The sequence below is a fragment of the Drosophila willistoni genome, unplaced genomic scaffold (genome assembly GCF_018902025.1).
Source record: "Drosophila willistoni isolate 14030-0811.24 unplaced genomic scaffold, UCI_dwil_1.1 Seg531, whole genome shotgun sequence".
In the NCBI taxonomy this organism is placed as follows: Eukaryota; Metazoa; Arthropoda; class Insecta; order Diptera; family Drosophilidae; genus Drosophila; species Drosophila willistoni.
The window spans coordinates 3,188,730-3,202,503 of record NW_025814459.1 but is presented as its reverse complement, the minus strand read 5'-3'; the positions used below and the strand labels follow the sequence as shown (position 1 = coordinate 3,202,503).

The window sequence follows — 13,774 nt, the reverse complement described above, 5'->3', positions numbered from 1 at the left end:
ACCAAAAATACACAAAGAAGGAACACCACTGAGACCAATTTGTTCGTCAATTGGCTCACCATTCTATGAACTTTGTAAATACATTATACAATTTTAAGGAATATAACATTGGACTCGAAATAAAACATAAAAAACGCACCTGGATTCAAACAACGCATAAATAACACATACATTTGTGACGATGAAGAATTAATTTCGTTTCACGTGGTATCATTATTTCCAAGCATACCAACGGATTTAGCATTGGACACAATCAGGAACAAATGGACTAAAATGCAGGAACACACAAAGATACCAAAAGCTTTATTTATGGAAATGGTAAAATCTGCACCCAAGAGAATAGATATTTTACCTATAAGGACCAAACATTTATACAATTAAAAGGAATGCCGATGGGATCTCCGGACTCACCTGTCATTGCGGACATCGTTATGGAAAATCTTCTGGACACTACGATGATTCAAATATTGGTTTCTTTGACGACTTCCTATGATCCTAGGATTTTAAATATGTCTCTATTTAAATTTTCAACGCATCCACTGTTTTGGCCTGATGCAATAATGCCTTATTTGCTCTTATGTCTGGTATACCTTTTACGAAATACTCAATTAAACTTTCATCATCCAAATCGATCGGCTTTGCGATTTCCATTAACGAATACAAGAATTCGTAGAAATTCTCACCTCTCTTCAATTGTCGATTGCCTAGTCTTCTGTGAACTTCTGCTGATGAAACCTTTACAATGAATTCGTTGTTCAAAACAACCTTCAGGGACTCCCAACTACAAATATCTCTCTTACTACGTATAAACGACAATGCAGCTCCTTTTAACAGTTGTTTTGCATACACAAAAAGCTGTAACTGACTCCACTGTACGGTTAAAGTGCATTCTTCTAGTTTCCTAGTCCATTGTACAACATCAATCGAACCAAAACCGCAAAATTCGGAAACGCATCCCTCCACATCTTTTAGTATGAACCATGACCTTTGACCATCTGTGTTCGGGACTTCTTGAATTGTTATAGCCGAGGCGAGATCTGCCTCTTGCCCATCATTCTCGGTTTCTATTTGGTCGCAATGAGCGCGTTTGCAGCTCAGCTTTAAGGCCTGTAATCTCTAGCCCTAACTCAATTAATTTACTGCGAAACTTCTCAATACGCAATGTTAGAATCTCACCTAGATCCTTTTCACACAATTACATGTACGTAAATTGCTTAACAAGATTGGTATATCAATGTATAATTAGTATCAATTAATCAAATTTTAATCAAACTTAGCAAAATTTACACACTATGTTTATGTATATCAAATTGTGGTAGGTTATTTAATAATTCGGAGGATTCTTAGAAATGTGCTCTCTGCAGCTCGCATCAATTTCGTCAATATTTCTGCCACCGGTCTTGTTTCGTCGTGCAAGCAAAGTAACTCACACTCAAGACAATAATTAAACAGCTCACCCAATTATAGTCGTCTTGCTCTTTGTAGCAACTCTCGTTGTAGCAACTCACTCAGTCTTCTTGTAGATGTTCGGTTCACTCTTTGTTGCCACTCACTCTGCTGTCGCAACTTACTCGGCTGTTTTTCACTCGTTCTCTTGGTCTCTCTTTATCTGCTTTTCGTTTGGTCTTTTCGGCGTCGTCTGCTTCTTGTAACGGTTTGTGTTGTCCGCTCTCTGCTCTATGGTTTTACGCTTCCACAGTGAACTCTAGTTATCATCAACTTCGTGCCCGCTGTCTGCTCTATCTCTCTTTTTGTCTGCTTCCACAGTAAACACTAGTTATCATCAACTTCGTGTCTGATGTCTGCTCTCGGTCTGTATGCTTCCGCAGTAAACACTAGTTATCATCAAGTTCGTGTCTGCTGTTTGTTACCTCGGTCTGTCTGCTTCCACAGTCAACACTAGTTATCATCAACTTCGTGTCTGCTGTCTGCTAAACACTAGTTATCATCAACTTCGTGTCTGCTCTCTCTCGCCCTCTCGAGTCACCACCTTTCTCGAGCTGCTCTCAACTTCAGACGCCGACTTTTTTGCCTAAACGGCGACTCTCGACAGTCGACAGTCACACCAACTTCCACTACTTTTTGAACTTGTATTGGTTACTTCTTGTGAAATTCGTTCGCCAACAACCTTGATTTGTATATGTATTACACGTTAATGCATGCAATTTTAACAATTTTCTGTTCACTTGCGAACTTCACACACACAAATTTGACTAATTGTCTTGGACCAAAATCTCGGTTGAGCCCCTAGTTTGTGGGATTGTAATTTCCCTTATTATTTATTTCGATATTATTTAAGGATGTGATTTCCTTATTTAGTCTTATTTATTAGAAATGTTTTTTTTTGTGTTTAGAATTACATATATTTATTATTATAATCGCCTTAGTGATAAATTTGGGTGCGCGATGTGACCGAGGCGAGAGTACGATTGCGAGATAGGTACGGCCGCTGAGTGTCGTTCTGTCTCGCTCACTAGCTACTGCCCGATTGCCATGATGATGCCCGCCTGACAGTTTATTTCCTACATAATTTTTACAAACAACCAAACTGAGATTGAAGAAAATTATACAAATTTCGTCAAAAAGACGAAATTCAAAAGCAAGTCCAAAAACTGATAGATGACAAAAAAAAGGTTGAACCATCCGTACCTGCTTATAATAGCCCACTTTTACAAAAGTCACTCCCAAATTCCGAAAATAAAAAATGGCTATTAGTAATTGGCTATCGACAGATAAATAAAAAACTGTTGTCTGTTAATATTTTAGATTACATAGGTAGAGCAAAATATTTTTCATGCCTGGATTTCAGGTTTTCATCAAATAGAACATGAAGAAGAACCACGAGATGTTACGACTTTTCAACAAACAATGTTTTATATCGCTTTACGCGATTACTATTAGGTTTACAAATAGCGCCAAATTCGTTTCAAAGAATGATGACTATAGCATTCACTGGACTTGAACCTTCGCAAGCAACTATTACAGAAGATTCATAAAGAATTTGCCGAATATTCTCGTCACATAACAAGATAATGAAAAAAAAGTTCAAAATTCGAATGGACAGTTGACGGTCAAAATGTTTTCGAACATCTAAAATCGGCACTAATGAATCCGACTCTCTTACAATACCCAGATTTCAACAAAGAATTTTGAATAATCACAGATGCAAGAAAGTACGCATGTGGAGTAGTTCTAATTCAAAATAAAAACGGACTACAAATCCCAGTCGCATACGGATCAAGAGCATTCACAAAAGGTGAAAGCAACAAAAGTACAACAGAACAGGAATTAGCAGCTAACAGACACTTCACAGCCAAAATAGATCACAGAGCACTCTTATATTTATTTTTAGTTCCAAACAGTTCGCGTTTTCTTTAATGGTTAAAGAGCATAGAGCTATGAAATACATAAATGCAACAGATGGTGCAATATTAAATATAACTCAACGGACATACAAATTTCTTAAACAACATGACGATATTTTGATATTAACATCTGACAAAGGAAATAAAACGGTAGCAATGAAAAATATTGATTATGGTCGGATCTAAACACCTATAGAAACCTCAGGAAAGACCCAACAACACGATTACAGACAAAGCACAACAATCTGGTGGACAAACTATATAAGATGGGGGTTATTTCAAAGATCGAAAAAAACAGAATGAGGACAACTACGGAGATCTCTCCAAGAATATATGGACTACCAAAAATACACAAAGAAGGAACACCACTGAGACCAATTTGTTCGTCAATTGGCTCACCATTCTATGAACTTTGTAAATACATTATACAATTTTAAGGAATATAACATTGGACTCTAAATAAAACATAAAAAACGCAACTGGATTCAAACAACGCATAAATAACACATACATTTGTGACGATGAAGAATTAATTTCGTTTGACGTGGTATCATTATTTCCAAGCATACCAACGGATTTAGCATTGGACACAATCAGGAACAAATGGACTAAAATGCAGGAACACACAAAGATACCAAAAGCTTTATTTATGGAAATGGTAAAATCTGCACCCAAGAGAATAGATATTTTACCTATAAGGACCAAACATTTATACAATTAAAAGGAATGCCGATGGGATCTCCAGAATCACCTGTCATTGCGGACATCGTTATGGAAAATCTTCTGGACACTACGATGATTCAAATGTTGGTTTCTTTGACGACTTCCTATGATCCTAGGATTTTAAATATGTCTCTATTTAAATTTTCAACGCTTCCACTGTTTTGGCCTGATGCAATAATGCCTTATTTGCTCTTATGTCTGGTATACCTTTTACGAAATACTCAATTAAACTTTCATCATCCAAATCGATCGGCTTTGCGATTTCCATTAACGAATACAAGAATTCGTAGAAATTCTCACCTCTCTTCAATTGTCGATTGCCTAGTCTTCTGTGAACTTCTGCTGATGAAACCTTTACAATGAATTCGTTGTTCAAAACAACCTTCAGGGACTCCCAACTACAAATATCTCTCTTACTACGTATAAACGACAATGCAGCTCCTTTTAACAGTTGTTTTGCATACACAAAAAGCTGTAACTGACTCCACTGTACGGTTAAAGTGCATTCTTCTAGTTTCCTAGTCCATTGTACAACATCAATCGAACCAAAACCGCAAAATTCGGAAACGCATCCCTCCACATCTTTTAGTATGAACCATGACCTTTGACCATCTGTGTTCGGGACTTCTTGAATTGTTATAGCCGAGGCGAGATCTGCCTCTTGCCCATCATTCTCGGTTTCTATTTGGTCGCAATGAGCGCGTTTGCAGCTCAGCTTTAAGGCCTGTAATCTCTAGCCCTAACTCAATTAATTTACTGCGAAACTTCTCAATACGCAATTTTAGAATCTCACCTAGATCCTTTTCACACAATTACATGTACGTAAATTGCTTAACAAGATTGGTATAACAATGTATAATTAGTATCAATTAATCAAATTTTAATCAAACTTAGCAAAATTTACACACTATGTTAATGTATATCAAATTGTGGTAGGTTATTTAATAATTCGGAGGATTCTTAGAAATGTGCTCTCTGCAGCTCGCATCAATTTCGTCAATATTTCTGCCACCGGTCTTGTTTCGTCGTGCAAGCAAAGTAACTCACACTCAAGACAATAATTAAACAGCTCACCCAACTATAGTCGTCTTGCTCTATGTAGCAACTCTCGTTGTAGCAACTCACTCAGTCTTCTTGAAGATGTTCGGTTCACTCTTTGTTGCCACTCACTCTGCTGTCGCAACTTACTCGGCTGTTTTTCACTCGTTCTCTTGGTCTCTCTTTGTCTGCTTCCACACAAATTGTTTCAGCTTCGTGTCCGCTGCCTTCTTTTCGTTTGGTCTTTTCGGTGACGTCTGCTTCTTGTAACGGTTTGTGTTGTCCGCTCTCTGCTCTATGGTTTTTCCACAATGACCTCTAGTTATCATCAACTTCGTGCCCGCTGTCTGCTCTATCTCTCTTTTTGTCTGCTTCCACAGTAAACACTAGTTATCATCAACTTCGTGTCTGATGTCTGCTCTCGGTCTGTATGCTTCCGCAGTAAACACTAGTTATCATCAAGTTCGTGTCTGCTGTTTGTTACCTCGGTCTGTCTGCTTCCACAGTCAACACTAGTTATCATCAACTTCGTGTCTGCTGTCTGCTAAACACTAGTTATCATAGACTTCGTGTCTGCTCTCTCTCGCCCTCTCGAGTCACCACCTTTCTCGAGCTGCTCTCAACTTCAGACGCCGACTTTTATGCCTAAACGGCGCCAAAATTCTTAGTGACGCTCTTCTTGCGTCGTCGACTCTCGACAGTCGACAGTCACACCAACTTCCACTACTTTTTGAACTTGTATTGGTTACTTCTTGTGAAATTCGTTCGCCAACAACCTTGATTTGTATATGTATTACACGTTAATGCATGCAATTTTAACAATTTTCTGTTCACTTGCGAACTTCACACACACAAATTTGACTAATTGTCTTGGACCAAAATCTCGGTTGAGCCCCTAGTTTGTGGGATTGTAATTTCCCTTATTATTTATTTCGATATTATTTAAGGATGTGATTTCCTTATTTAGTCTTATTTATTAAAAATGTTTTTTTTTGTGTTTAGAATTACATATATTTATTATTATAATCGCCTTAGTGATAAGTTTGGGTGCGCGATGTGACCGAGGCGAGAGTACGATTGCGAGATAGGTACGGCCGCTGAGTGTCGTTCTGTCTCGCTCACTAGCTACTGCCCGATTGCCATGATGATGCCCGCCTGACAGTTTATTTCCTACATAATTTTTACAAACAACCAAACTGAGATGGAAGAAAATTATACAAATTTCGTCAAAAAGACGAAATTCAAAAGCAAGTCCAAAAACTGATAGATGACAAAAAAAAGGTTGAACCATCCGTACCTGCTTATAATAGCCCACTTTTACAAAAGTCACTCCCAAATTCCGAAAATAAAAAATGGCTATTAGTAATTGGCTATCGACAGATAAATAAAAAACTGTTGTCTGTTAATATTTTAGATTACATAGGTAGAGCAAAATATTTTTCATGCCTGGATTTCAGGTTTTCATCAAATAGAACATGAAGAAGAACCACGAGATGTTACGACTTTTCAACAAACAATGTTTTATATCGCTTTACGCGATTACTATTAGGTTTACAAATAGCGCCAAATTCGTTTCAAAGAATGATGACTATAGCATTCACTGGACTTGAACCTTCGCAAGCAACTATTACAGAAGATTCATAAAGAATTTGCCGAATATTCTCGTCACATAACAAGATAATGAAAAAAAAGTTTAAAATTCGAATGGACAGTTGACGGTCAAAATGTTTTCGAACATCTAAAATCGGCACTAATGAATCCGACTCTCTTACAATACCCAGATTTCAACAAAGAATTTTGAATAATCACAGATGCAAGAAAGTACGCATGTGGAGTAGTTCTAATTCAAAATAAAAACGGACTACAAATCCCAGTCGCATACGGATCAAGAGCATTCACAAAAGGTGAAAGCAACAAAAGTACAACAGAACAGGAATTAGCAGCTAACAGACACTTCACAGCCAAAATAGATCACAGAGCACTCTTATATTTATTTTTAGTTCCAAACAGTTCGCCAGTTTCAAACTCACGGGAATGAGACTTAAATTAGAGGAATATAATTTCATATAGTGTATGTTGCAGGAGACGTCATCGTTAACTTAGATTTGTATATATTACAATTTCTTATATTATTTGTTTAAGATTATGGGAATTTCTACCACTGTATTAACTGTCTCTTTGTTTTATTTGTATTTATTGATTTTTTATCGATAATTCTCTTAGTTTTTAAATTTTCTATATATTTTTATATATTTTTCCCTTTTGTTTCTTTCGGCTTTTCAATGGCTTGTTGTGTACCTACTTTCTGCGAGCATTCTGATCGTAAAATGTGCTGGCCTTAACGGCCGCGACTATGACAAATTTTCTGGTTTGTCTGTGTCTAAGGCTGAGCTTGGATTAATGTGCTGGACTTGCCCGTCTTGCACCAGCTAACAGCTTGATTTTAGCCGTATTTACAGGGATCTTCGTTTAAAGTTTCTTTGGTTGAAGGAAAAGTTTCAACTAACTTATTTTGTATGAATGCTAGTGTCACATTTGATTGCGTTCACTAAGTCTTTTTTAACCGCATCACACACATTTTCTATTAAGTTTTCTCTATTTCATTTGTCTTGTTTTTTGTTTGAACATAATAATAGTTTTTTTAGGAGCTATGGTGCTTTCTTCATTAACAATTAATCGGTTTTTCAGTAGACTCAATAGTGTATGTCAATGACAATTCACTATGCATAGTGGCTAGATCTGATGGAGGATCTTCTTCTAAAGCGTATAGGTTTTGTCATGATAAAGCATCGGCAACAAAAGTGGCTGGTGATCGGTATAAATACTTACATTTTTTACACCGTATAGATAGTTTCTTAGGGTTTTTAGGGCCCACACTATCGCACGTTCATGTGTGGCAAAATTTAACTCATTGTCTTTCCCATTGTCAAGTCCTGGAAATCATGGTTATCGGTTTTTTGTTTTGTGATAGAACAGCGCCTAAGCTAGAGGACGAAGCATCGGTCGTCAAATCAAATGGCTTTTGGTAATTAGGGTATAGGAGCATTACATCCTCAGAGATTAAGATATTCTTTAATTTCTCAAAAGTTTCTATCTGTTTCTCATCTAGGTTAACTGGAATTTTTTTCGATTGTCCTGCACTTGTTTTACCATTATCCCCTTTTAGTATGTCTGTCAATGGTTTGGCTATAGATGCAAAATTTTTTATAAAGCATCTGTAGTAGTTTGCTAAGCCAAGGAATGATCTAACTTGAAACAGGTTGGTAGGCTGTTGAAATTTGCTAAGCGCTTCGACTTTGCTGGGGTAAGTTGTTATGCCGCCACGGGAAACCACAAATCCAAGATACTCGACTTTTTCCTTAATAAAATGAGATTTTTCCCGTGATACCCTCATGTTAGCGTTATACAATTTATCTAGTACCCAGGCAGAAGTCGGCAGAATTCATACTTCCCATTCTCTACCGAAAATTCAGTTTTCATTTTCATTTTCTTAAGCATTTCTATAAAGTAATTTGTTTTTTGTTTTGTTTTGTTTGATTGACCAAAACTTAAGTAACTTGTTTAAACTTTAGATAACATTAACTTTAGCTATGTATATATGTATTTGTATGTGTGTATATGTATAAGTTATATGTGTGTATGTATACCTAAGCCTTTAGATGATATAATTAATGTACCTATGTATAAATATTTTGTTGTTTTTTATTATTGTTGCACACGATCTTGGTCCATTATTCCAAAGCGCGAGAGGAAGAGTTTGCAGATTATTTGAATTGTTGATAACACATATAAATAAATTAATCACTTTAAGTGAATTTGAAGAAACATTTGCAATAAAATCAAACTGAATTGAGAATTCTCAAGCATTAAGAAATTATTTCAAGAATATTTATAAACATATTTCCTCCAATTGGCATCATCAACAATTCAATATACTTATTACATCGAGTGGTTTAAAGTTTAGGGGTGAAATAAATAATGTGAGTAGTATGTAGGATTAAATTAAACTGAGTAGATTGAGTAGGATATGTTTATCATTCAGTTCAGTTCAGATTTTCTATTCATTTTGAGACTAGTCGAGAAGGAAAAGCATACAACAAACGCACACACAAAACACAGACAGCATTTTTGCACACACAATTTAACCGACTAATAACTAATTTACATACAAAATGTATACATCGATATGCATATACATAATTCCCTAAAAATGTTGCAAACTTTTCTACATATACATACATTGGATCGATTGGTTTTCTCATCAGTATTAATCTAATGCTTACGCCACACAAATGTGGGCAACTGCTGGGCACAGCAGCAGGCCACAATATAGAGGATGCCAAAGAAGAAATTCAGTTTAGCCGTCTGACGCGGCACCAAATGCATCGTATAATCGTTACGAAAACGTTTCTCAATTTGAAATGCCTGCGGCAATGTTATCAATGGCAACAGGAACCATATTGAATACTTTAAGCCGAATATAAAGAATATTGAATATGGTGTGAAGAGAAGCATGGCATAAAGCACATGCGAGGCAGTACGTCCGATCAGTATGGCCAATGTCACAATGCCAGCTCTCTGATCATTTTCCGCATCCCTCGTATTGTTGCTATGCAGTATCGCCTCCGTATTGAGAGCCAATGGAATGGCATAGCCCATTGTTGTCCAATCCACATGTCCTCTTTGTGACATAAACGCAAATAGCACCGAAATGGGTCCGAAAAGTATCAAGATCACCAAATCGCCCAGAGCAATGTATTTGAAACCAATTCCACCCGTATACAAAAAACTCGATGACAGTCCGCCAAAGTAAATTAAAGCCAAATGTTCGATTTTAGCTGGACTAAGCACAGCCAGGAATACGAATCCTCCACAACCAGCCAAGTATAGGATGGCGCCTAAGGAAACGACCTCATCCTTGGTGAGTGAGTGTGATCGACGAGTGTGCGATCATCAGCCTTTTGTTTATCAATGCCTTTGATGAAGTCGAAATATGTATTAACCACATTGCCAGCGCAATGAAAGGTGACCACAGTGAAGGCGGTGAGGAAGAAGGTGACTAGTGAGAATTCCGCTGACCATTGCGAACGATAGGCCAAAGCGGAACCGAGCAAAGTGGGCACTAAGCTGGCCGATAATGACCATGGTCTTAGGGCGAGTAAATAGGTTTTTAATTTCATAAAAGTCGCTGGTGGCATGGATGTTCCAGATCCTGTACTCGTTCCCCTGCCCGATTTACCATTTGTTTGGACTTTGCCATTTGCCTTCAATAGGTGATCCTCTTCCTCATCCTCTTGATACTGCTGCTGCTGCTGGAGAGGATTCTCGTTCGCTGGGGACTGACTTGTTTCCATTGCAAGCAACAAAGTGAAACTAGTGTGTTAAATGAAATTTGTTGTTTAGAATTTTGCGATGTATAAAAAATTTGACCTTGTTTCGGCGTAAATAGTTGCCACCGTTTTGTTGTTGTTGTTGTTATTGTTGTTTTAAATATATATATATATATGTATATATATATTTTTTTTTTGTTTACAAAATTTTGCCGTTTTTGCCGGTTGTGTGCCTTCAATAATTGCTAATATGCAGCATCTTAGTGCGGGTGGGTGAAGTTGGAAGCAGGGGGAGGAAAGGGGTGGCGGACATACAAAAATTTCACCCAACAGAAGCCTCAAAAAAATTGCTCGTTACTTGCCGCTCTCACTCTCACTCGGTCTATCTATCTTTTTCAGACTTTCTCCCTTGATAGAACAGTGTCCTTATTCCTTGACCAGCTCTGTTTAAGCTAGATTATTTTATAAACTAATCCTGAAAGATTCCTAGTTGGACATCTTAAATCTTAAATTGATTGATATTTCACTTGTTTCGTGTTTTTTCTCTATCGTTTTCTGCAAGAAGTATTTGGTGAAATCCAGATTTCAAATCAAGCGTTGCAAAATATTTGGCTTTCCCAAGGTTTGAGAGAATAGCTACTATATTCGGTATAGGATATTTGTCATCAATAGTTTTTGAATTTAGTTTCCTAAAGTCAATTACAAGGCGTTTTTTCCTGTTTCCTTGTTCGTCTAGACCCTTTTTATCTACTACCCACACCGGATTATTGTACGGTGAATTAGATGGTCTGATAATATTATTTTTGAGCATGTCATTAGTCTCGTTATTGACAAACTCCGTTACTCCTAATGGGTAGGAGTAAAGTCTAGAGTACACTGCCTTTCATCGTCTGTTACAAGTGTAGCGATAATATTTAAGTTATAAGGAATAGATTCATTAGGATCAGCAAAAACATTTATTCTTTCCTTCAGCATTTTCTTAAATTCGTTTTCAATTTCTGAGGGAACTTTTATATTTTCTACTTCGGTAAAGTTACCATTTGAGCTATTTTTAAATTGAATTATTTCTAGATTCCAATCTAGATTCGCATGCATTTTTTTTTAAAAGGTCGAGTCCTATTATTCGATCAAAGCTTGATAAGGTGGGAAGTAAGAAGAATGTGGTTGTTGTGGCAAAAAGGTGCATTGAACATTTCTTTTGGACAGAGTTAAAGCCATGAAGTGACTTAACTAAAAATTTTTCTTAAACGTTAGTTACATTTTAAAGTTCCGGAATTGGTTTTATGTAATTTTTTGAAGCGCCTGTATCTAGTTATAAGTAATTTGACTGGTCTACCTGCTATCGTTCGCTCTATAAACGGTAGCACGGAACAATTTCTAAAAAATTTACCTCTTGAATCCGATCCTCATCTTCCAAATCTGATACCTCAGTCTCCGCTACTGCTTGGTACTCTTGTTCCGATTGACTTTGAGAACTTTCATCTTGTGAGAGATGATTAATTCTCTGTTGTTTGGGATCGGTATTTCTAGTTGTTCCACTATTTGCTCTTTTTGGCACCTGATTTTGGTAGGAACTGCCTTGGTTAGGGTATTGAGTCGTTGGCCTGAACCGAGCTGAACTGTCAACGTCTATAAGTTGTGGTGGTTCATGCTTTACATTCGAGCTATTGTATTGAGATTTTTGTTTGTAAAATGGGGTTTTAATTTGGTGTGCAAGCAATCAAAGAGGCAAATTCACCATCTGTTCCGACTCCCTTTCCGCAATACAAGCAATAAAAAACATCAATAAACAGAGCTACTATACCACATGCATTAGGAACATATTAAACAAATACGAAAATTACAAAATATCACTGCTTTGGGTTCCCGGTCACAGCGGAATAACAGGGAACGAGACCGCTAACGAAGCAGCCAAAAACGCCAAAATATTCCCTATCATTATGGAAAATACTCATAACCCCTCGGATATCCTAAACTTCCTAAAACAAAACACAAAGACATACAAGGAACTAATATTCACTAATACATCGCAACACTACAAGACCGTTTCCCAAGACAAAACGACAACAACTAACACCTCTCGAACTGATATATTGAAATTTACCAGAATCAGACTGGGACACACAAATATAACCCACAGCCATATCCTTAACAAGTCCCCTCCTCCAATATGTACACACTGCAACGCACCAATCAACATTTCTCATATACAACATAAGCTTAAGGCCTTAGTTGCTATAGCTTAATTTCTTAAATTACGTAAAATTTACAATTTCGCGTAAATCTCTTAATAAAAAAATAAATAAAAAAAATTTGGTGTGGTGTACTTTCTGTAGTGAATTGCTTTTGTTGTCTCTGTTCTTGACGCTAAGCTCTTTCTTCATTATTCCTAGCAAAGCTACTAGCGAATCGGAAGCGTTCATGATTTGACTCAACTTCTTGTGCTAGTGTTAATGCTGATGGCAAATCTTTTGGTCTTGCGGAAAATAGAATATCGCTAAGGGATTTCTTGGTGCCAGAAATGAATACTCTCAATGCATCCGCTCTGTATTTTTCGTTAAGGGAAGCAGCCAATGTGGAATCGTAAGTCATGATTGCTTTGTTGATAAGTAATGTTAATTTTTTCTCGATTTTCTAGTAATATTGGACTATTGTTAGGGTTCCCTGACGTAGAATGGACAACTCTTGTTCGATTATATAGACGGGGCTTTTATCGGCATACGTAAAATCAAGTTCTGAAATTCAGTGGGGTGTCATATGACGACAGTACCATATCAGCAGGGCCTTTTATTTTATTCCTAATTATTCCCAGTGCCTGATAATGTTTTGAGCTTCCTACATAGTTTTCAAAAATTTTATATGCAGTGTGTGCAGCTTTCCGCCACGAAACATAGGTCTCGATCTTTCCCTCAAAGTCTGGTACAGATTTTACTATGTCCAGTGTTTCGTCACATTTGATATCTACAATAATTTCTGCATCTTTAAACACTTCAACCTCAGGCACGATCACTGTTGCGTTTCTAAACTCCTTTCTCATTTCATCCATTTTCCTCTCAAACACTTGCGCTTGATTTTGTAATGCAGAATTTACCGCATACTCAAGCAGCGCTTTCAGACTTTCTTCACTCACTGACATTTTGTTTCTTATTTGGTCTGGCACTAGTTTACCTTTTATGTCTTTTATTAATTCTTCAAATTCTGCATCGTATTCCTCTTTTTCGCGATTACTCATATGTTTTTTTATTTTATTCAGTACTGTTTAAAAATTTAGCGTCGCAAAAATTTTTTTTAAAAAACCTTTTTTTTTAATTTATTATT

The 13,774-nt window shown here is 36.8% G+C and overlaps 1 protein-coding gene across 1 annotated transcript; it reads right to left on the bottom strand.

Annotated features, from left to right (window-relative positions):
* Positions 1-9,207: 9,207 nt before the first annotated feature.
* Positions 9,208-10,352, bottom strand: LOC6653339 (ubiA prenyltransferase domain-containing protein 1 homolog). The gene is given in 2 exon segments (XM_023181476.2): positions 9,208-10,052; positions 10,055-10,352. Coding segments are annotated over 2 exon segments (924 nt in total). The 5' UTR covers positions 10,325-10,352; the 3' UTR covers positions 9,208-9,398.
* Positions 10,353-13,774: the final 3,422 nt, after the last annotated feature.